The sequence below is a fragment of the Kogia breviceps genome, chromosome 14 (genome assembly GCF_026419965.1).
Source record: "Kogia breviceps isolate mKogBre1 chromosome 14, mKogBre1 haplotype 1, whole genome shotgun sequence".
Classification (NCBI taxonomy): Eukaryota; Metazoa; Chordata; class Mammalia; order Artiodactyla; family Physeteridae; genus Kogia; species Kogia breviceps.
The window spans coordinates 3,469,304-3,492,676 of NC_081323.1; the positions used below are offsets into that span (position 1 = coordinate 3,469,304).

Below are 23,373 nucleotides of genomic sequence, written 5' to 3' on the forward strand. Positions count from 1 at the left end.
TCCCTTTGCATCGAAAGAAGAGGAATGACCACAGGACCCTACCAGACGCACAGCACGTTATAAATCTGGGTTCACGGACTCCATGGGCTCCCTTTCTAATTCCTGACACCCGGACCAGATTACAAAGACACCAGTAATATTTTAAGGCTAAAAGGGAGACAGCACTGCCATTTATTCCTGTGAGCCTCACAGAATTGGTTCTGTGAGGCCAGCTTCTTTCAATCAGGAGGCAAGAGCTTGGTCCAGCTCGAGAGAGACCTGCAGGCAGCAGTGAGGTTTTCTGAGACCCCACCACCCCTGCCAAGCTTTAGGGTGTCAGAGAACTAGAAAGCATGAAAGTTTAGCGTCAGGACCCAAGTCCTGTGCCTCACGCCATCACCAAGGGAGGAAGATGGAGGAACTCAAGAATTCTTAAATTAATTGTGCTAGGGATAAAGCCTGGTGTTTCTCAAAGATGCAAACAAAGGCGGCTTCGCAGACACCGCGGCGATTAAGGTTTCTGGACCAGAGTCTGAACGGCACCCGGGACCTCCAGCTGCGTGACGCAGGGCAGCTACCTCCCAGACCCTCCCACTCCTCACCTGGAGACCGGGGGATAACAGCACACCCAGGCCCGAGGATGCTGTGAGGACAAAAGGTTGAAGGCGAGTAGAACGCCCAGCAGAGCAGCCAGCGTATATAATCGATCCTTAATAAACGGCAGCTGTAACGCTAGGTGGTCACGGGGAACAAATAACTCACCCGAATCCAGGATTAAACTATGAGTATGAAATAAACAAAAGCCACTGCCACTAGCTTCACCCACACCCAGCTCGGGCGGGAAGCAACCCCTCATCCCCAGGGCAGGTGGCTGCACTCAGCTCCACGGCCCATGAATAGCAGACTCTTAAGACTCACTGATGGGTCCTCAGAGGCCCGGGGGCTGAGCCGTGGGTCCCGAGTGGACCCACGGAGGCCTCATTCAGGTCCAGGAGCCACAGCTGGACACCGGGCTCCTCCGACTTCCACTCCACCCTGGTGGGCCTGCTGGACCCCCGAGAGACCCCCAGCTCAGCGTTCCTGGGCCCAGCCCTGCCCGGCCCGGGGTGGCCCACTTACCCTGCTCCATCATCTCCAGGAGCCCCTTCTTGATGAGGTCCTCCCGACCTTGCCTGCTGGCCATCTTCTTCTCCAGGGCTGCACACAACACAGACATCCAGGTGAGTCACGGGCAGAGCGCCACAGGGCCCCGCCCGAGCCCGGCCGGTGCCACCTCCAGTGTAGGAAGACAGCAGAGAGGCAGCAGGCGACCGTGGGTTAGGGGCCCCCAGGCGGGGGTGTGGTTCAGGAACCCGAGCTCCCCCCCGAGCACTGTGCTGAGCAGGGCAGCAGGAAGGTACAGGGCGCACTGTTTAAGGCAGCGGCTTCCGTGGCTCATCTGAGAAGCGATGCCCCGTGTACCACCCTCTCTCCCACCACCCGTTCCCACCCTCCGCCGGCTGCGCCTTCATTTTCCAGCCCAGGACCTTGTCCCCCAAATACCCTGGGGTGCTTTTCTGCCGTTCTGTTTTCACCTGCTAAATACATCCTGACCGCCCTTTTGTCTGTTCACAGGCCGGTCTTCTGCCCAGCTGTCCCACCAGAGGCTCCTCCAATGAGCCTCAGGTTCATGCTTTCAAAGAATGTGCCAGTAGGGACTTCTCTTAAGAATCCGCCCGCCAAGGCAGGGGACACGGGTTCGAGCCCTGGTCCGGGAAGATCCCACACGCCGCGGAGCAGCCGAGCCCGTGCGCCACAACTACCGAGCCTGCGCTCTAGAGCCCACGAGCCACAACCACTGAAGCCCGCGTGCCACAACTACTGAAGCCCGCGCACCTAGAGCCCGTGCTCCGCAACAAGAGAAGCCACCGCGATGAGAAGACCGCGTACCGCAATGAAGAGTAGCCCCCGCTCGCTGCAACCAAAGAAAGCCCACGTGCAGACAACGAAGACCCAATGCAGCCAATAAATAAATAATGTTCCTTTAAAAAAAAAAAAAGAAAGAAAGAAAGAAATAGTAGCTTAAAAAAAAAAAAAAAATGAAGAACGTGCCAGCCGAACAGGAAGGAGGAAGGAGGCGGCCGGGCCCGATCCCCCTCCACCGAGCCCAACTTGAGGAAGGAACCTCGTCAATTCCTCCTTTGGAACCGCCCTTCCGGGCCCCCCATCCCAGGGCAAACCCTCCAGCAGCTGTACCCCTGCCCCTGCCTCTCCCCTCCCAGGGGCCGGTCTCACTCTGCTTGATGAGCTCCTCCTTCTCCCTAACTGTCCAGAAAACGATTTGCCTGCAGTAGGATCCAATTTCCAAACACGAACCCATGTCACCCCTCAGACCCTCTCTTTAAAAGATACGGACAAAGTACCGGCTATAAGCCTGGATCACAAGGGGCCCCGTATGAATGCCCTGCCCCACGTGGGAACGAAACAGCCGCTCGAGTAGCAGAGCTTAAAGTCTCGTGGCCAGTGACAAACAGGCAATGACCATGAAGTTATTTATTAAAAAAATATTTACTGAGCACCTACTGTGTGCCAGGCACAGGGGAGCGAGACAGGCATGGACTCTGCCTGAGAGCCAGAGCTTTGGGACAGATGATGAACATCTGGGCGAGTGGCATCAACCAGAGCCAGAGGGCGCGGGGGCAGGGTGTCTGGGGCACCCGGCCGCTTCCCTGAGGGTGTTTATGCTGAGGGATGAATACGGAAAACCCAAACATACCCGGGAAAAGACATCTGGGGGCAAAGGGAACATAATTTCCTGAGTCCGATTTCCAAGGCAATTTCCAGGTGCCAGCAGTGTGGATAAAACTGAGAAACGGAACTCCGGCTTTGGGAGGTGCCAGCAAAGAGGCTGCCGCCCAGTCCAAACACAGGGGCGAGCAGGACACTGGGGTGAAGGTCTCCAGAACGGAGGGACCCCACCGTCTGACCAGGGCTGGGTGGCAGCACTGGCGGCATCCTGCTCAGATGCACTGGCCTGTGAGTCCTCCCAGTGGCCTGAAGAGGCAGCTGCCAGGGGCTGCTGTCTGCAACTCAGGACACCTGTCCCCACGGAACAAGCCACCCGCCCCCACTCCCAGGGCAGGTACGGGCTCAGGTGCCGCTTCACGGACTTCAGGCTTCTGAGAGCCACCTTCACGGTGTCACCCAGCCTCCACTCTGCCCAAACCACTGTCTGCATTGGTTTTTTTTTTTTTTTTCCTCTCTCTAAATCATCTTTATTTTGACTTCATCTCATCCTAACCGAGGATGCCTGTGAAAACGGGGATTGGATAGGCTGAAATAAATAACATCCCACACTTTGGGGGGAAAGAATGGTTTAGAATAAATAAATGAAATGCAGTGCTATCTGCAGAACTCCAAATGCTTGACAAAGGGCCCAACGGGGATGCCTGCCCGAAGGCGGAGATGCTGCAGGTCTTAACCTGGAGACCCTCAGTTCCCCGGCAGAGGGTCCTCACAGCATCCTGAAAAACTCACAGGTTGCTCCCCGCAGCTCGGTGCCAAGCGGGCCAGGGGCACAGGGCCCCGAGATCACGCGGCTCACCCTCCAACCCCACGGCCCAGAGAGCATCAGGGGCGCCCCAAGGTCACAGAGGTCACCCCGCTCTGGCCCCCTAAGCCTTTCACTGACGCCCAGGAGAGGCTTTCCGAGCTTGGCGCGTTTGCACAGCTCTTCCCCAAGCTGCGATGCCCTGCCTGCTTCCCTCCAGGGGGCCGACTGCGTCTCAGCTCAGTGTCACCTCCTCACCTGGGTCTTCTCAGGCCGCTCAGCCCAGGGCAGCGCCCGCCCCCCACCCCCTCCTCAGCCCCACCAAGTTCGTGACTGTCACACGTGCTTGTCTGTCGCCCGAGCCCCCAGCTGGCGGAAAGCTCTAAGCGGGCAGGGTCTGGGTCTCCCTGTCTACTTCGTGCCTGGCACGCAGGAGCCACCCAGGGTTCATCGAATATCGACGTTTGTTCTGCTTTCATCCTCGATGAGGAGAATCTGTCCATCAACTTCTTGGGTAGTTAAAAAAGTTAGTTTGTAAATTGCGTACAAAGTGTGGGTGGAAGTACCCCCTGCTGCTGTTAGGAGCCCCCCCCTGCCCCCCCCGCCACCGGCTCGGCCTCTGCCATCCTCTGAGCCCGGGAGTCTGCGCCACTTCAAGGCTGGGACCACAGGGACCCGCCAGAGGCAACAGCCCAAGACGGGCGCTTACCAGGCGGGTCCCGAGGCCCAGGACTAACTCCACACGAGCAGCTCCCTCGCGAACCGTTTCCAGCAGCAGCTAACAGGCCTGCGGGGGCCGAGACGCTGTCTCCCCTGGGGCCTGCTCCTCAGGGCACCGACCTCCGCTTCACCGAGGGCACCCTGTCGCCCAGGAACCAGACCCGAGCCCGGCTGCCAGGGCTCCGACCCCAAGCCCACAAGCCGCTGCTGCCTGGCCCTGGGAGCGGCTGCCCATCTGGTCCTGTCTCCCGTCCCGGAGATGGGCCGGAGCGCTGTGATACGGGGGCTTCTGAGCATTTCGTTGTTAGAAACGGGCTGCGTGGCTTTTCCTCTCATGGCCGGTTGTGTCGTCGTCCCCACATGCATCCCCTGGGTCAGCCTCATGGCCAGAGCTCCCGGCCTGGAGTTCGAGGGGGCGGGCGCAGCGGTCCAGCCTCTTGTAACCCAGCTTCCCACAGAGCTGAAGGCGAGTGAGGGGGGCCCTGGGGTCCTTGAGTGGGAGGGCATCCGGGCGGGGCTGTCCAGGTCGGAGAAGCCTCTTCAGGAGGAGCTTAGGAGCCGGTGAGCGTCGGTGTCGAGGCCAAACTGAGGCCCCGACCCTCTGAGTGAGTCCCCGGGGGCTCCTGGGGGCGGTGGGACCCAGGCCCCGGGGTTGTCAAAGTGAGGGTCCGGGTGCAGGAGGGCTGGGGGCTCCCCACTCCGGGGTGGTCAGGAAGGAGAGACGGTGACAAGCCAGGTCTCCGCTCCAGCGTGGCCTTGCAATGACCTCGAGTCTGCATTTCTAACTAGGTCGAGGGTGACGCGTGCGCCCCTCAGGGGCCGGGCGGGACCTGGGGCTGCCTCCCCGCCCCCGCCCCCGCCGCGACCTGGAAGGGCCGGTGGAGAGAGGGGACCCGCAGCAGGTGGCACAGCTCCTGGCCCTCAGAGGTCACAGAGCACGGCCCGCCCCTCCCGACACCAGCAACAGAAAGCGCGGGCACGGCGGCGCCAGGCCCCTCCCCCTGGTGCTCACCGGACGTCGTCTGCTTCAACTTCTCAGTTTTCTTTTTCCTCCATTTCCAGGGTTTGAAGATTCTTCCCAGGGTGGCCAGTCTGCTGTTTCTCCTCACGGGGGGAGTTCGGATCCCTGAGAGCAGATACTCGGAGCGCACTGCGGGGGTGTGGTCCATCTCATCTGGAAGGCGAAAACCCAGCGGGGGGGGGGGGGGGGTCAGTGTTGACCAAGCCCACGCGACGGCCTGGGGGGCCCGAGGTGGCTCCCCTTCTCCCCGGAGCCACCGGCGAGCCTCCAAAGCCTGGGGCTCAAGAGGGTGGGTCACGCGATGGACACTCTCTGGGGCTTGTTCCATCAAGTCCAGTTGGGTTAATTCACCCCACGCTGCCTGTGAGAAGGGGCAGAGCGTATGCAGAGCCAAGAAGCCCCAGAGAGACCCAAAGATGCAGGAAGAGCAGGGCTGGAGTGAGCGAGGACCAGGCTGGGGGGGGCCTCCAGCACCGGGAGGGGCCGGCCATCCGAAGACCCAGCCCAACGGCCCATGGGACGGGCGTCCCAGGGACCAGCAGCCTCCAGAACAAGCCCTGAGGCTTGACTTCCAGAGGGCTGTGCCCGTCAGCAGCCCAAGCCACTCAGCCCCTCCGAGCCTCAGTTTCCACATCTGGAAAATAACGTTTATCATCCCTGATACCTAGGGTTGAGAGGAAACTTCTGCGTGACCATACAGTGGCCGTGATGTCTGGAAACACAGGTAAACGCACATAATACACAGTTTATTGATAGCATGTTACAATCCATGTGAAGTAATATTATCTATGTTTTGAAACTGTCTATCCACTCCGATTAACAGGCCGTGCCAGCACGGGTGACTTTCAGTAGAAATTTTCATAACAATTTATATTGTATAAGTAATACAATAATTACCATGCAGCAAAAAGTTAGTCACTACTTGTTCTGGGCCGAGTGCTATATCGTATTTTACCCCCATAGTAAATCTGTTAATATAAATATAAGTTTATATAAATATAAATCTGTTAATATAAATAAATCTATTATATAAATCTGTCATTATATCCATTTTACAAATGGGTACACTGAGGCTCGGAGCCACAAGCCGTTCTGTTAGCTGTCAGAGCGAGGGGATGCTGGCCTCGGGCAGCCTGACTCCAGGGGCCCCTCTCGTATCTCTAAGCTGCTTCTAGGACGACGATATAACTTTATCACCCAAAGCAGGACCCACGTGGATGGAACACAACAGGAGACATAAACCAAGACCGTCCCAGCCAACTACTCTCTCCAGCTGTTTTTTTTTTCCGTGCAGCACGCAGGATCTTAGCTCCCCAACGAGGGATCGAACCCACAACCCCTGCAGTGGAAGTGCAGAGTCTTAACCACTGGACCGCCAGGGAAGTCCCTGTCTCCAGCTGTTATTTAATTGAGTGTTAAGTGTACACCAGAGGCTGGGTCCGCAGCGGGTCCACAAAGAAACTTCGTGTGGACAGACAGCCCAGGGGTCTCGTTTGAGGACTTCTCCCTGCAGACTTAGCAGACCAGCCAGGCTCCTAAGGCAATGACATTCTCCACCTTGTGTTCCGCTATAACCCCAGTGCCCGGCACCTAGTAGGGGCCCAGGAAGTTCGGGTGGGGTAGTAAGTGAGCCAGGGCAGTCTAAGGACCGGTCACGACCCCCAGCGCCACACTCCAGGCGTGCATGCAGGATACAGATGGTCCTTCTCTCCTCAAGAGGCAGTTTATTCCATGCTATTATCCTCTCCTTTCCTTCCTCCTCCCACGGATGCCAGATGGGAGTGGAACGGCCAGTGCCACGTGGCCCCAGAAAAGCTGACTATCCTGCAGCCATTTTGGGCACAAAGGAGAAAGAAATGGCCTGGTCTCCCCAAGCTTCCAGGCTGGTTTGAAGATAAAGACAAAGATCCCCAGAGATGCGTGCGTGGATGAGGAAGAATTGTCATCGCTTTACTTATATCTCATCTCGCTCCACAGAGGATGGGCGGCCGTTATCAGAGACACAAGCCCAACAAGACAAATGAGTGTCCGAGGAAATCCAGAAGGGGAGTCTGGACAGAGCCACGGCATCAGGGGTCAGAGACACCACGTGTGGCTCTGAGCTTCCTGGCAGCCAAAGCAAAAAGGAGCAGCACCCAGAATAAACTACAAATCCGACCCCGAACCTCACTCCATCTGCCACCTGTATCACTGTGACTTTAGTCCAGGCCACCAGCATCTCTACCCCAGATGCTCACACAAGCCTTCTAACGGATGTCCCCGTGCACCCCTATAAATGTAAGTCTGATCATATCGCCTTCCTGCTTACTCCCTGTGGACTGCCTTCTCATTGAGGACAAAATTGCCGAGGTTGTAAAGTTCTCCGAAATCTGCTCCTCAGCCCCGCCCACCTCACCCCTGCCCACTAGCCCCCTGTTCCATTTCATCAGCAGCATCATCGTGCATTAGCATCTACGGCATGTTACGGAAACCAGAATGTCGTAACTGTTAGGGTGCAGGTGCCAGAAGCAGGGATCCGGGCTCGCACGCTGGCTCTGTCACTCACTACCTGGGGCTGAAGGGTTGACACCACTGTCCTCCTCCCTCCCTGCATTTTCAGCTTTGCTGGGGGAAGAGGGGGGACAGGGGACTTCCCAAGTCCTTGCCTGGGGGCTCACCATGTGGCTTGCTTGAACCGATGGGAGGGGGGGCAGAAGGGACATTGTGGCCCCCTCCTCATCACCCCTTCCCCCCCTCCCTCCACCATCACTATTTTAATACATTGCCTCCCTGCTGCCTCCCACAGTGGCTGGAGCGGGTACTGTGGTTCCCACCTCACTTCTGACACACTTGGGTCCTCGCCGCACAGCCTGGGGCACAGGCAGGGCATGCTGACCACTGAACAGAGATGCACACCACTCTCCCCTTGAGAATTCATTCACTCATCCGTTCACTCACTCATTCATTTACTCAACAAAAACTTACTGACACCAGCCATGTGCCAGAATTGCACCAGGAGGAGAATGTACAGAGGTGAACAGAAAGAACCCCTGCCTTCGTGGGGCTTCTAGAGACCAGCAGGAGATGGACAGTGGGAGGGGGGATATTAAAAAACCAAGCCTGCTCGCCCCGTAGTCAGTTCCCTGCTGCCCCCTCCTCTCCTTAGCTTGCTCCATCGCATTTATCACCTGGCGTGTGTGTACATGCCTGCGCGCACACACGCAGATGCGCGCGCACACGCAGACGCGCGCGCGCACACAGAGACGCGCACAGAGACGCGCGCGCGCAGATGCACAATTATTTGTTTGCCTTTCGCTCACGGCCAACCCCCTAATTTGAGAGCAAGGTCTGCCTTTGACGGTTGGTTTGCAGCTGAATCCCTGGTGCCCAGAACACATAAGGTAGGAACCATGTGGTGAAGGAGATCCTTCCAGACGTGAGGACGGGTGGACAGAACCCCGCACCTGCTCGGGGAGCCGCAGGAGGGAGCCGCGGGGGCTACTGGCAGCGGAGGGTTATGAAAGGCTGCTCTGAGCGGGGTTACTGGGGCAGAAGCCTGGCTGAAAGGGAGCCAGCGATGTCGATGGCAGAGGGGGCAGGGAAGAGGGTCCCAGGCAGAGCAAGAGCGAGGTCGAGGGCCTGGAGGAAGAACGCAGGGTATGAGGGCCACGGATGCAGCTGGGGAGGCACGCAGAGGCTTGAACCTGATTCAAAATTCAGCAGGAGCGACTGGGTCTCTTCAGCCCAAACGACCTGATTTGTTCACTTACCAAATATCCAATGTACGTGACCAGGAAGACACCTTAGTCTGAACGACTCCCCGGGGGGCCTGCTGTCACTGGGGGAGCCAAGCGGGGGACAGGCTCCAGAGGTCTGAAGCCTGCACCTCTAGCACCCTCTCCCACGCCTGGCCCCAGGCGGTGCAGGCCCAGGGCCGGGGAGGGGAGGGCTCCTGAGGGCTGTCACTCATAACCCAAGGCCAGCAATTTCAGAAGAGATGCCCCGTCCGGTGAAGGGATCACTTACAAGCCACCCAAGGGCATGAATGGGTCACCGACGGTGTGCATGGGGGTCCCGGTCAGCAGAGGGGCGGCGGGCCCTCCTGGGCACCGTGTGGCCCACTCACACTGGAGGGTGGGAGTGAATGTGGGCAGGCGTGTGTCTAGCAGAGAGGGTGTGTGCATATGTGCACGCGTGTGCCTATATGGTAGGGCGTGCGTGCACCTGTACGTGCGTGTCACACAGAGAGAAGGGAGGCTGGGGGGACCGCCACCACCCTCTACCCCCGGCCCGTGAATTCGCTGTGTCCCTGGAGTTGCCCGGGAACCTCCTTCCCACATCAGGGAGGATTCCCAGATTCACCACATCAGCAGACCCCTGCAGCCTCTGAATAGCAAGCAGTGCTAAGTTCCAGGGGCACCTCTGCCACCTGTGAAGCATTGGCAGTTAATTAATGAAAAGTGTTTCCCCATATCTGCTGGGAAAGTACGACATGCAGCTGCAGGGCAGGCAGGAGGCCACCCAGGCTCCCACACGACCGATGGGCCGGGCGCCCCGCCCTGGGGCTAAGGGTGCCTGCTCCAGCCCCTCCCATCTCTGGTCCCTTCCACAACTCCAGCCCTCTCCCGGTGCCCTCTGAGGTTAACGGCAGTCAGGGCCCTTGTCCCCCAGGGCCCACTGCCACCACCCCATCAACGGATCCCACAAACCTACAAGTCAGGCACTTCTAGAACAAGGCAGTGAAGGACACCAATGCCATGGCTGAGGTCACTGAGCTTACGGACTAACCTCCATGTCTGGCTCAGGGCCAACTCCCTTATTCCTAATATTCCCCTCCATCCTATCTCCGATCACCCTCAGATATCATCCTGGGATCTGTTATTTATCGTTATCATCTATCTTTCCCACTGGAACAAACGTTCAGCTTTATGAGAACAGGAACTGTGGCCATCTTGCTTGTCGTGGGTCCCTGGCATCTTTACTGGCGCCTGGCACCCAGGAAGTGCTCCAATAAACACCTGCTCGACCTGTGAATCTGGGATGCAGAGCTGCCAGCGCTGGAGCCGGGATGTGGTCCCCGTCCATCTGACTCCACGGTCCCCGCCTTAAGGATGGCTGGCATTTCTGCTTCGTCATCTTCTATCCCCTGACCTGGCCCTGTCTCCTTCCACTTCACCAGGTCACCTTCCCCAGAACACAGTGGAAGGGAAGCCCCGCTCCCCGATTACCAGGTGCCACATGCTGAGCAGCTGGCCTCACAGGGGAGACAGGCACCATCCGTATCAGACAATATTGGAACAGGACCTTTTGCTTGTTTGCTTCATTCATTCATTCACAAATTCGTTCATCAAGCATCCGCTGAGGCCTGCCGTGCGCCAGGGCTGCTGTGAGTTTGAGACAGAGAAGTAGACACAAACTGACATGCTGTCTTGCTCTGCATGAAGCCCGCCTGCTTACAGACAGTGAGACCACTTCAGAATGTGATACAAGCTATGGAAGTGGGGGTGTGGGTCAACAGAACGTGGCCTCTATTTCTTCGGTGAGTCCTTCCCTGTCCCCAAAGAATCCATCTGGCAATACCTAGTGACCAGCTTCTTGAAACAAAGCACCGTGCCGGGTATGAGGTAGAATAAAGAGGTGCTGGACACCCCCCTGCCCCAGTGGGCTCGCTGACCACGGGGACGATCAAGGTGCACAGAACCGCCAGGAAGAACCAGGATGGAGGATTACAGCTGCAGGGGAAGCAACTCTCCTTGCCTGGAGCGGGCAGACTCTGAGAAGGCTACTGCGGGTGGGGGTGGGTTTTGGAGTCGGGCCTTTTGGAGGTTGACGAGGAATTGAAGAAAAGGTGCAGACCCATAAAAGCAGGATCGCACATGGTGTTTGGAAGATAACGGTAATGCAGCGGAGCAAGGTCTGACACCGCCAGTCAGAGGCTCAGAGCCCCGTAAAATCTCCATGTATAAAACTGGGATCCACAGAGAGACACCAGCTTTCTATGGTGCCAGCTAATGACCAAAACACACACACACACACACACAGACACACACAGAGACACGCACACACAGAGACACACACACAGAGACACACACACACAGAGAGACACACACACAGACACACACATGCACGCACACAGACACACACACATGCACACACACACACAGACACACAGACACGCACACACATGCACACACACACACAGACACACGTGCGCACACACAGACACACACACAGAGACACGCACAGACACACACACACACAGATACACACACAGACACACACACAGAGAGACACACACACAGACACACACACAGACACACACAGACACACACACAGAGACACACAGACACACACACACAGAAACAAAATTATCATGATCATCACCACCGACTATCAGTAATAGGAAAAGATCATCTCAAAGTAAGAAGGGAATCTTTATTATTGATACATCAATAAATATATTGATAAATGAAGAAAGAGCAAGGCTGTGTTGTCGTTAGTGTTCCTGACTTGCTGGCACGGGTCTGTGTACCTGAACCTGAGAACCCTTGGGCTGGAGCTCTCTCGGTTTCTGGATGGAGGGGACGGACAGCAGGCTGGGGGCCGGCCAAGAAGAGCCGCATGTGGCCGTGATAGGAGACTCGAGGGCGGGGAATCACGGAGGGGTCCGGTACCAGATCGGCCCCGCAGAGGATGTCAGCGTGGGCGGCAGCTCCACGGAACGAAGCAGAAGGCCAGGAGGCCCGCTGAGAAGGGACAGGCCGGGCAAGAGCAGTGGGGCGGCAGAGAAGGGAGAGAGCAATCCAGAGATGTTGCTGAGGCCGAGTCCCCACCAGAGCCGGGAGAGAAACCAGTGTGGGCCAGTAACACATACGGAAGAATCAAGGAGACCAAGGTTTGTTCTGTCGCCACTGTCACCAGCGACAGCAGCATCTGTCGGACACTTATCGTGTGACGAGCTGTGTCCTGAGCGCCTGACACGAATCAGCTCGTTCCATTCCCATCAAGACCCAAGGAGGCAGGTCGCTACCTTCATCACTCTCGTTACGATGAGGAAAACGGAAGCAGAGATGGGAAACAGTTTTCCCAGGTCACACGGCTAAAGTGACACAATGGGCTTGGAAATCAGGACATCTGCTCCAAAAGCCCTTGTCCTATAACCCCAATGTTAGACCCCTCAGAGCAGACGGTAACAGCGCGGTTACCCGGGATACGGGGTGAAGGAGGAGAGAAGATCATTAAAGCCAGGTATACTAAAATCACGGCATTTAGGGTCAAAAGACCAATGGCTAGCGGCCAGGCTGCAAGAGATGTGGCCTGACGGCTGCTGTCCTCTAAGAAAGTGCTGGGTGTTTTCACAGACCCACCACCTGGATGGGTCCGAACCTCCAAAACCAAATTTACGAAATGGATTTGAAGTCTCCCAGACTTAAAAGTATTCTTGGTTCGACCCTCTCCACTCCTACCGGAAAATTCTGGAGAAATGACTGAAGCACAGGATAGGTGGGGAGCACAGATCACTACACAGAACTAGGGCCACAGGTGAACAGCTTCCAGGAAGGGGTGTGGCAGGGGGGAGGCAGGGCTTAGCAAGACGGGTGAATTTATTCAAAGGGGGAAAGAATTCCTAAAGGTCTGCAGCTCTATTCCCAGCAACTCTGTAGAGTTTTCCCTACAGCTCCGCGAGCCTATGCATCAGAACCTGTGAACGCTGACAGCCCCCTGAGATGGAAAAACTGCTGCCTTTCCAGTTTGGAGGAAACAGAGACCCCACAGCGGGCTCTTCCTCCTTCTCAGGTGCCCAGGACCGTGCCGGGAACAGGAGTGAATGAATGAAGGAATGAAAGAGATTGATCCTGTGATACAAAAACTGAAAATTAGGGCTTCCCTGTTTGCACAGTGGTCGAGAGTCCGCCTGCCGATGCAGGGGACGCGGGTTCGTGCCCCGGTCCGGGAGGATCCCACATGCCGCGGAGCGGCTGGGCCCGTGAGCCATGGCCGCTGCGCCTGCGCGTCCGGAGCCTGTGCTCCGCAACGGGGGAGGCCACAGCAGTGAGAGGCCCGCGTACCGCAAAAAAAAAAAAAAAAAAAAACCCTGAAAATGAATCAAAACACGGGTCAATGGTAATTAACAAAGAGCTGAGCCACCTCTGTGCCCCCTGCCAGCGAGGGATAACTGTAATTCCTAAGCAACTTCCCGGCCCCATGCTGCCCCGTCATTTCTCCCAGCCTCCCCCTAAGCAGACAGCATCTCCTTTCTCTCCCTTGCCCATTAGTAGAGGTGCTAAGGAACATACAGAAGGAAATTCAAGAGCCTGGCTGAGCTTCAGAGTGAATAACAGCCCCTGGAGTGCTGTGAATCGAACAGTAGGAGAACATACCTTGGAATGCTCGCAGAGAGGCCACCAAATTCTTTTGGATGTTCAATCCAAACATACAACCCCGGGACACGGGGATTACATTTCCAGCTCCATTTTACGCTTAGGAAGTGGAGGCTATGGGGGGCCCATGTGGAAAGTCATACAGCTGAGAAGTGGTAGATCTGGCATTGGAGCCCAAGTTCTCCGACCTAAACTTCCCCATCTGGGCATGACACCAGTGTTTCCCAAAGCATGTCCCATGGAACCCTAGCATGGGCGATGCTTTGTGAATGAAGACACTTGGGAAAACACTACCTACACTGAAAGCCTTCCCTGAAGAGCACCGCCATATACGGTCATAGTAAAGACCCTGAGAAGCCCTGCAGGAAGCAATCCCGTTCCGCGGCTTGGCCAGCTTGTCCTAAACAGATGGGCCAGCCAATCCGCACTTACATCTTGCTGCCCAGACAGCAATAACCACACAAAAGCTGTCCAATGGGGTCTGAGCAATAAACCTGAGATTAAGCACTTTGAATGTGGTCCTGCTAAGTAGTGCTAATGACTATTTATTTTTGGAATTTACCACTCTTTTCCCCAATATCTGTATTCCAAGGATAACAGGATTCTCTAAGACTTTAGCAGAGGTTGGGTCTCAAAATTTCCCAAGTCTCTAAGCTTCTTCCAGCTGTCTAAGGTCTCCTACACAGAAATGATGCTGAAATGAACTCTAGATAAATGGGCATCATTCATGCCTCTGACACCAGTGGAGAAATCAAGACATTATTAAAGTGGCTTCTTTTTTCCCTCATATGTATCGTGGAAAACACAGCACATCTAACTAGAAAGCCCATCTGTTTAGTATCAACCCCATAATGCTGCCAACGGAGGCGGGTGTCTGCCAGACATATGGCCAATTCTCCAAGCGAAATCAGCTCAAATCTGTAAACCAAGTGGATCCAAAAAGGCTGCACAGAGCTTAGAACCAGGAGTTGAAACACGAAGACGACAGGGTCAGGGAAGGAAAAAGGAAGGATCTGGAAAATCAGCTTTGCTGTCATTGGGTTTAGTAGGATGCTCTGTATCTGCACACAAGCAAACGCTCATAAAAATTATTTTGCAAGAAGCCCAAAGACTTTGCAAAGGCTAAAAGCTGGTTTTAGAGGCATCCTCTTAAAGATCCTATTTTACAGAGTGGAGACAAAGGAGTGTTTCAGAGAGAAGACATAAACAGTAAAATAATGCATCAGGAGAGTTTAGCATCACAGTATAAATTTAGACAAATAACATCGCCCAACATCTTCAAAGCCCAAGTTCCAACTCTGACTTTCCAAACCTCAAGTGTAAGATGAGATTCTTAAATAATGTCAGTCAACGCTTAAGGACATACAAATGTTAATTTTAAAATATGCATACTTTAGCATTTTTCACAGGAACTAAACACGTCTTAAATGCTGGGAAGAGTCAGAGCCAACAGATTTGTATTTAGAAAATGTGTCCCAGACTCATTTTGCTCAGGTCAAGGATGGGCAAGTATTTTCTGTAAAGGGCCAGATAGTAAATATCTTAGACTTCAACAGTAAGTAACTTGGGCTTTGAGGGCCAGACAACTTCTGTTACAATTACCCAACTCTGCTGCTGTAGCATGAAAACAGCAATAGATGATATGTAAATCAATGGACGTGGCTATATTTAAATAAAACTTTATTTGCAAAAACCAGTGGCAGGAGGATTTGGTCCATGGTCTGTCGGTTACCAACTCCTGCCTTAAATGGTCCCTTTGCAAATGTCTTCAGGGAAGAAGTACTACTGGGCACCCCAAGAAGAAAAAGGGAGAAAAGGAACATTTTCTGATCCTGAGCCTTTACTGTCCTGCCCACTTCTAACCCCTGGGCTCCAGGCCCACAGCACTCTGCCCACTCCATTCTGCAGCCTCCTCCCTGGTTTCCAGGCATCCACTAATCCTGCTCCCCTAAGCAAACGGGGCCTTGCATCACTGCCTTGCTTAATGTCATAGAGGCGTCTAGAACGAAATATAAAACCTCAACTGTGACCCCAGAGTCCTGGTCTCTGCTTATCTCACACCACGCCAAGCCCCTGCCCCCTATGCTCTAGTTCTGTCCGTCTCTTTCTGCTCTTCCTGCCACAGGGCTGCCTCCCAGGTCAATCCCTCTAGAGGCAACGCTTTTCCCTGATGGACTCTTACTCATTCCGCATGGCCCTATCCACTATCCTCACCTGTTAGGTTTCCTGTTCGTTTTTCTGCCATAGTCTTCAATAGAATGTATAATTAGCTATTGATTTCATGTTCGTTAGTTTAATGTCCATCTTGGCTATTTGACCATGAGAGCAAGTTACCGAGTCCAAGCTTGTCCTGCTGGCCACACGACAGACCAGTAAATCAAGAGATGAGCTGTTGGGGCCAGGAACAGCGACTTTATTTGGAAAGCTGGAAGACCAAGAAGATGGTGGACTCATGTGCCAAAGAACCCTCCTGCCTGAGTTAGAATTCAGGTTTCTTTTATACTAAAAGGGGATGGAGTAGAGTCAAACATTTCCTGGTTCCCATCAGCCTCTGGAGGGAATGTGTTACTTTCTTCCTTCCTGCAGCCATTCACAGGTGGGCCTGGTCAGGAGTTTCCTGTGAGTAAAAGGTATTTTAGCCTAACGCTCATTACCTGAGAGGGAGGGTTTCCAGAGACGGGCCATTATGCGTAAGTTTAAGCGTATAGGCAACATCCCTTTGGTGATGAACTTGTAAGAGACCACAAAAGGTTCTTCCCTGTTACAAGCAGAGGCCAAGTGTGTCCTGTATAACTGCCTCCCTAACCCCCAAACAGCCCAGGGGGGCCCAGCAAGGGCTCAGCAGGTATTTGAGGGGAGCTACAGATTCTTCTATGATCAAGTTCACAGCCCCTGCCGGGGGAGTGCGGGGGGCGGGGGGGAGCTGGTCCAGGCACATCTGAAGGTTATAATCCTACCAGAACAAGGCAGGGTTCTCAGGATTTACCACGTTGGGTTCCCTCATGGATTTGATGAGCTTTCCTGCCATACTATGCTTTTGCCCGGCTCGGCCTCCTTCTGGCCTCTCATCGGTTGAGCTGTGGCTGTTCACGGAGAACTTTCCCCCAAGAGCCAAGGGTGTGATGCTTGCACACCTGCAAGCGTCTGCACATCTGTTGTCATCGGGGTTCTTGCTTCTCCAAAGGCCCCTGTCCTGGCCCCGGCGCCTCAGGCGACTGTCACGGAAGCGACAGAACAAGATGGAGACGGCAGACAAGCCAGCAACCGAACAGCACGCTCTTCCTGGGGACAAGCAACAGCCAGTGACAGGCCAGTCCTGGGAACCTGCTCCTGCAGGTGTCACCTGTCTGCTCAGACATCCCTAATGACCTCCCGCTGCCCCCGGACAACATCCCCCTCTGGTGCCCCCAGCGAGGGCCAGCCCAAGCGGCACTGGTCCCAGCCCCCTCTCTGGACCGCCAGGGAGCCACTCGGGGTGGAGGGGGCGGCCAGCTCTGTCCACTCCCCCCTGTACCCACGCTGCACTGACTCACTCACACTTCGGTCCACTTTCCCGAGCGCCTACTCTGTGCCTGAGACCTGGCCCCCGCCCACCCAGTCCCAGGGGCTGGGGGTGGAAGAAGGTGACCGTCGTGTGGATGGGAAATTAGGACAGTGCGACTTTACCACTGCCCCCTCCCCTGCCACCCGCCCGGGTCCCGGTCACCCTCATTGCTCCCAGGTTCCTGCAACATCCTCCCCCTGGGTCATGTCACACCATGCCCCCTGACCCCCCACCTTTCCCCGCCTAAACCCCGCCGGTGGCTTCCAGTTGCACCTGGAATAAAATCCCACGTGGTTCCTCACACCCCGTGACCACTGCCCTCACCAGCAGCCCCGACCCTGGGGGTCTTCCGCTTCCCCTCCCTCCTTCCACCTCCAGGCCCTTGCACTTGGCGGCCCCTGGAGGCTGCCTCTCCCTCCCGCCTTTGCAAAGCAGCCTCCTTCTCCTCTCTGGGGTCTTGGTACCACGGTGTCCTCCGTGGGAGGTGCACCGAGCCACAGTGAGACTCCGGCACAGGCCCAGCACACCTCACCCCTTCAGGGCGCGCGCCCCTCCCTGAGCTGCTCTCACGGTCTCTGCCCGCTGGAGAGATGCAGGCCCAGCCACAGCGGGTTGCTGGGAGACACTCTAGAAGGAATCAGTGAACGAACTGATGACGGATGAGGCACTGCGACGGAGACCGAGACAGGATTCCGTGCGCAGAAAAAGGACTGGTCTCCGGACCCAGGTAAGACTTCCTGGGAAAGTGAGGACACCTGTGGTGAGCTCTGACACGTCAGGAAGAGGTAAGTGAGCTCTAATAAATACTAAAAAAAGAAAAGATAATACCCCATCGTTTGGATGTATCACATTTTGTTTCTCCATTCATCCGCTGATGGCCTTTTGGTAGTTGTAAATAGTGATGCTATGAATATTCACATACAAGGTTTTGTTTGAACACCTGTTTTCAATTCTTCTAGGTATACACCTAGGAGTGGAATCGCTGGGTCCTGTGGTAGCTCTGTTTCACATTTTTTTTTTAAGATTTATTTATTTTTGGCTGAGTCAGGTCTTAGTTGTGGCACGTGGGATCTTTTGTTGTGGCGCGCGGGCTCTTCACGGCAGCGTGCGGGCTTCTCTCTAGTTGTGGCGGGCGGGTTTTCTCTTCTTTAGTTGTGGCGCGCGGGCTCCAGGGCATGTGGGCTCTGTAGTTTGTGGCACACAGGCTCTAGTTGAGGCATGCAAGTTCAGTAGTTGTGGCACGAGGGCTTAACTGTCCCGTGGCATCTTAGTTCCCTGACCAGTGATTGAACCCGTGTCCCCTGCATTGTAAGGTGGATTCTTTACCACTGGACCACCAGGGAAATCCCTCACTTTCTTTTTTAATTGCAGTATAGTTGATTTACAGTGTTGTGTTAGTTTCAGGTATATAGCACAGTGATTCAAGTTTATATATATATATATATATATCCTTTATAGGTTATTACAAGATTTTAAATATAGTTCCCTGTGCTATACAGTAGGCCCTTGTTGTTTATCTAGTTTACATATATTGTATATAGTAGTGCGTATCTGTTAACCCCGAACTCCTAATTTATCCCTCTACCTGCCCCACTTTCTCCTTTGGTATAAGTTTCAGGTTTGGAGGAAAGCCAGTCCACCCTCCAGGGCGGCCACACCATCTCACATCCCCAGGAGGAATGAAGTATTGACACATGCTACAGTGTGGATGAACGCCGGGAACACGAGGCCAGTCACAGAAGAGCACATACCATCTGCATCCATTGACGTGAAACTCCCAGAATAGGTAAATCCACAGGGACACGACATAAATTAGTGGTTGTCGGGGCTCGCGGGGAGAGGGGAATGGATAGTGACTGCCAAATGGGTCTAGAGTTTCTGTTCAGTGCTGAAAAGTTCTGGAATTAAAGAATGGGGATGGTTGCACAACAGTGTGAATTGTACCTTTAAAAATGGTTAAAATGTTAAATGTTACGTTATGGGTCTTTTAGCTCAATTAAAAACCAGAAAGCCTGTCCCGACCCAGTGGAGCTCCCTGACATGTCCTAGAGCCGGAGACAGACGGGCAAAGCCCACCAGGTGGTTTCTGGGTGAAGTGAGAAGCAAAGGGTCGTATGGTTTCCCGCTCGCCTGCATCTGAGTGGGGCCTGGCCTGGTGCCGAGGAAGCCCGGTGTCCCGGGGAAGAAACGGTGCAATTATACCAGCCCCAGAAGGTCTGCACCGGGCAGAGCAGCCTCCCCGGGTACTCAATGCCGACTCACTTCCAGGCTGCCTCTGGGTCTGGCCTCTTCGTTCACACGTGTCAGCTTCACAGAATTAGGACTCTGGGGCCGAGATGCCAAACGATAACCCACACGTACATCAGGCCTGTGATTCATGCGATTTGAAAGAGCCATAGAAACAAAAAGGCTCATGCAATGTGCAAACTTTGCAATCCCCCTAAGTTAAAAACTCGTTAAGGATCACACATTTCAAAGTGCTCTGGCTGTGGGGCTGGTCAACTGGGCTCAGGCCGTGCCACGTGGAGCCACCCCCTCAGCTGACACTCCAGAACACTCTCACTGTGTGTGAGCACACAGCCTGAACTAGCCGGCCGCCCTTAGCCGCCTGAGTTCTTCAAGGCGCGGCCAGGACGTTGGCTGGGGACTGACCCAGGACAGGCACTGGCAGGGCTCTCCCTGGGTCCTGGAGTCCCTGCACCATGGTCGTGGCCCTGCCCGGCTTCCGTGTGCTTTTGCCCTAAGCTGCCCCCTCGCCCCTCGGGCTCCTGCAGCTGAGCTGCCCTTTGCCCTCGTGCACAGAGAGAAGGCGGTAACGGGGACCACACGGCCTGGCCGGCCTGAGCCAGCGAGTCACCTGACACAAGTCAAATCCAGTCCCCCGGCCTCCGTGTGGGCCAGATACTGAGGAGTGGGACCAGGCCGCAGCCGCCCTCAGCATGGCCCTGCCTGAGACCACCCTCTGCCTGCCCCTCCCCTTCCCGGAGCAGCTGCCCCCGTTCTGCCACCAGTTTCTCCTGGGAGCACTGCTAAGAGTTACTCGCCCTCAAACCCTCATCCCAGGGTCACCCTGCAAAATACCCAAGCTAAGACACCCATCTACTCCGGGTGAGGTGCCGGGGTAAAGCCGACGAGGGAAAGTACATGTGGTGCCTGCCGTCACTGGGCTCACAGACATCAACCATCAAACCACATGCGTAAGTGCACCATGAAAGCCGGGTGAGCGTTTTGGGGTAGATGGGGGAGAGCTGTACGGGAGCATGTGATGGGGGGACTAGAGAAATTACCCCTAGGAGGTACTCCAGATCAGACGAGAAGGATGAGCTGGGCTGAGGAATTTCTATCCAGGAAAAAAAAAAAAAAAGTGCAAAACTACCTGGAAAGAGGCAGCTTGGAATATTCACGCTCACACCCTTCTACGAAAATCTTCACTGCCCATGCATCTTTGCCCACATTTCCATCAGGAACCATGTGGCCATGAGACAAGTACAGACCAGAAAGGCGGAGTGACGGGCCCAAGATGACACAGCACTGGCCATGTGAACAGCGGGCCTCAGATCGCGCCCCCGACGGTGCCCTGTCTGGCTGCTTTTCTCAAACCTCAGAGAGACTGTGGACCCCAATCGATCTCGGTCCTTCCCATCGAGATGCCTCCTTAAAGAGCCATCACTCTCAAGATCCCTTTGTCAACGTAAAATGTTGAATGGTCCTTGGTCACCAGTCCCAGCACAACAAGCAAATCCCCACGTGGAAGTTTAAATGCACTGTCTGAACGAAGCCCTTGGGGACCCCTCAGCTCTTGGCCTCAGAAATCATTTCCCTCCTCAACCATTAAGTACGTGAACGTTCGTAGCAGCTTTATTCATATCAGCCAAAAAGTGGGGGGAAAAGTCAACAAAGGATGAATAGATACATAAAATGCACTGCGTCCACACAATGGAATATTATTCAGTCATAAAAAGGAATGAAGTATTGATACGTGCTACAACATGGGTAACCCCTGAGAACATTATGCTACGTGAAATAATCCACTGGCAAAAGATCACTCGTTCTATGATTGCATTGAAATGAAACACCTAGGATTGGTAAATCCATAGACACAGGAAATAGATTAGTGGTTGCCAGGGGCTGGGGGAGGAGGACATGGGGTTAATTAATGGGTATGAGGCTTCTCTGGGAGGGTGATGAAAACATTCTAAAGCTGGATTGTAGTGATGGTTGCACAACCCTATGAATATACTAATGTTAAGCCACTGAATTGTAAGGTGGGTGACTTGTATGGTATTATGTGAATTATAGCTCAAAAAAAGCTGTGAACAAAAGAGAAAAACATAAGGGGGTCAGGGCCTGCCCGCATCCTCATTCAGGACCTTCTCTGAGCTCGTTGAGAACCAACAGGGGTCTTTCCCTCCCACCCTCTCTGATGGCGGGATGGAACTCAGAACCTGGAATGCCTCCCATAAGCTGTGGTCCTCACCGCATCCAATCGAAGGCTCCGTATCAGAGCAAGCTCACTTCGCAACATCTACCCAACCCATCTGGGTTCCTCTCCCCAGGGCCACCGCTCGAGTCAATTCACCACCTTCTGGAGTGTAGACGACGGCAGGAGCTCACGTCCCTGCCTTCAACCCAACTTCCATTCTTGCTGCTCCACCATCTGATACCCACACAGAAGCAGAGTGACGGTCAAAAATAAAATCAGGCTCTGCCACCCCCAGCCTAAGCCTCTAGGGGCCTCCCCCACACTGGGGATGAAACCCAAACTCCTTGAGGCCCCTCTGGCCTCTCCCGGCACCTGCTCCACCTCGCTCCCTGCATTCCAGCCACACTGACTGTGGTCCTTGGGCATGCCCAGTTTGTTGCTGCCCCAGGGCCTTTGCACCCACTGTCCCCCCTGCCTGGAATGTTTTTCCCCAACATTGCCACATTGCTGACTGTTCATCCCCAAATCCCTCCCCTCCGACCTTCTCTACCCGGCCTTCCCGTACCTTCTGCAGCTCACTTCACCTTGTTTCACTACCTTTGGGGTACATACTGCTCTCTGACGCTGTCTTGTGTGTTCATCTGCTTCTCCACTGGAACACAAGCTCCCCAAGAGCAGGGACTCTGCCTGTCTGTCCACTATTGTTCACCCAGGGCAGTAGAGGCTCAATAACTTGCTCTTGGACGCTAAGTCACCCTCTGCTCAGATCCACTGCCCTGAGGATGGGAGGCCAAGAGGCCCAGAGTGTCCTCCCCGTGGGGTCTGGTGCTGCCTTACCTCCACCTCATCGCTCATCACTGCAACAAGACTGGCCGCAACTACTTCGTTCCGCGGGGTCTTTTTATTTTTTTGCTTCAAGAATTTTACCCATGCTTTCCCTTAGAACACCCTTCTCCTGACCTGGCCAAATCTTACTCTGGGTCACAGCTGAAATTTCACTTTGTTCCAAAAGCCATTGCCAGCTCAGGAATGGGGGCCCTGCTCTGTGCATCCTGAGCCCTCCTATCCTCACCCCCCCCCCCCGCCCCCGATCATCACATCTCACTCACAGCATCCAAATTGCTGGTTTCACTGGATCTCTTGCTGGAATGACGCCATCAAGAGAGACAGGTGTGTCTCACCCATCACCATCAGTCAGGGCAGAATCTCATACAAAGTCCTCAGTAAGGACCCTTGAAAACACAGCAGCCGATGTGGGTTTCTCCTACAAAGCACGGTGCAGCTTTGCCACGCCTGGGTTCCATGAGCCAGAACGGACTGGGTGGGGATGCAAGCTCTTATTAACTGTTGAAACTTGGACAAAGTACTTCACCTCTCTGAGCCTCGGTTTCCTGACATCCATGACATAGAGATGACATGAGTACCTCCCCCAAAGGGTTGTTAGGAGGATGAAATGAGTTCACGCATGTGGACAGCTTAATACGGTGCCCAGCACACAGCAATGTTTAATATGTCAGCTCCCATCACCGCCTTCTCTGTCATCCATTTTTCCAGGCTTTTTGGGTGGCCTTCCTGAATCACAGTCAATACTCCATAAATAACTGTTGGATACGAGTTAAGACACCACGGAGATCCTGGGCTAGATCTCACAATTTTCAAGGGAGTCATGAAAAGCACTTTTATCAAGTCTTTCATTTTCAACAGAACGGATATTCCCTTCTAAAGGCAAAACACCAAAGACGAATGAAAAAAAGATCAGTGGCTCCTTCCGGAATCTGCAAGGACCGGGTTGGATGC

The 23,373-nt window shown here is 54.5% G+C and overlaps 1 protein-coding gene across 6 annotated transcripts in view; it reads right to left on the minus strand.

The window, feature by feature from the left end:
• The window catches only part of PHACTR3 (phosphatase and actin regulator 3), a 229,521-nt gene that overhangs the window by 88,974 nt on the left and 117,174 nt on the right, over nt 1-23,373 (minus strand). For 5 of the 6 annotated variants that reach the window (XM_059036857.2, XM_067012632.1, XM_067012630.1 and 2 more), the window contains exons 2-3: nt 5,241-5,402; nt 1,099-1,176 (exon numbers count right to left, since the gene is read on the minus strand). In XM_059036857.2, the coding sequence (XP_058892840.1) occupies nt 1,099-1,176; nt 5,241-5,402 (240 nt within the window). The remainder of the gene's footprint in view (nt 1-1,098; nt 1,177-5,240; nt 5,403-23,373) is intronic. The other variant, XM_067012631.1, reaches the window with a different exon arrangement.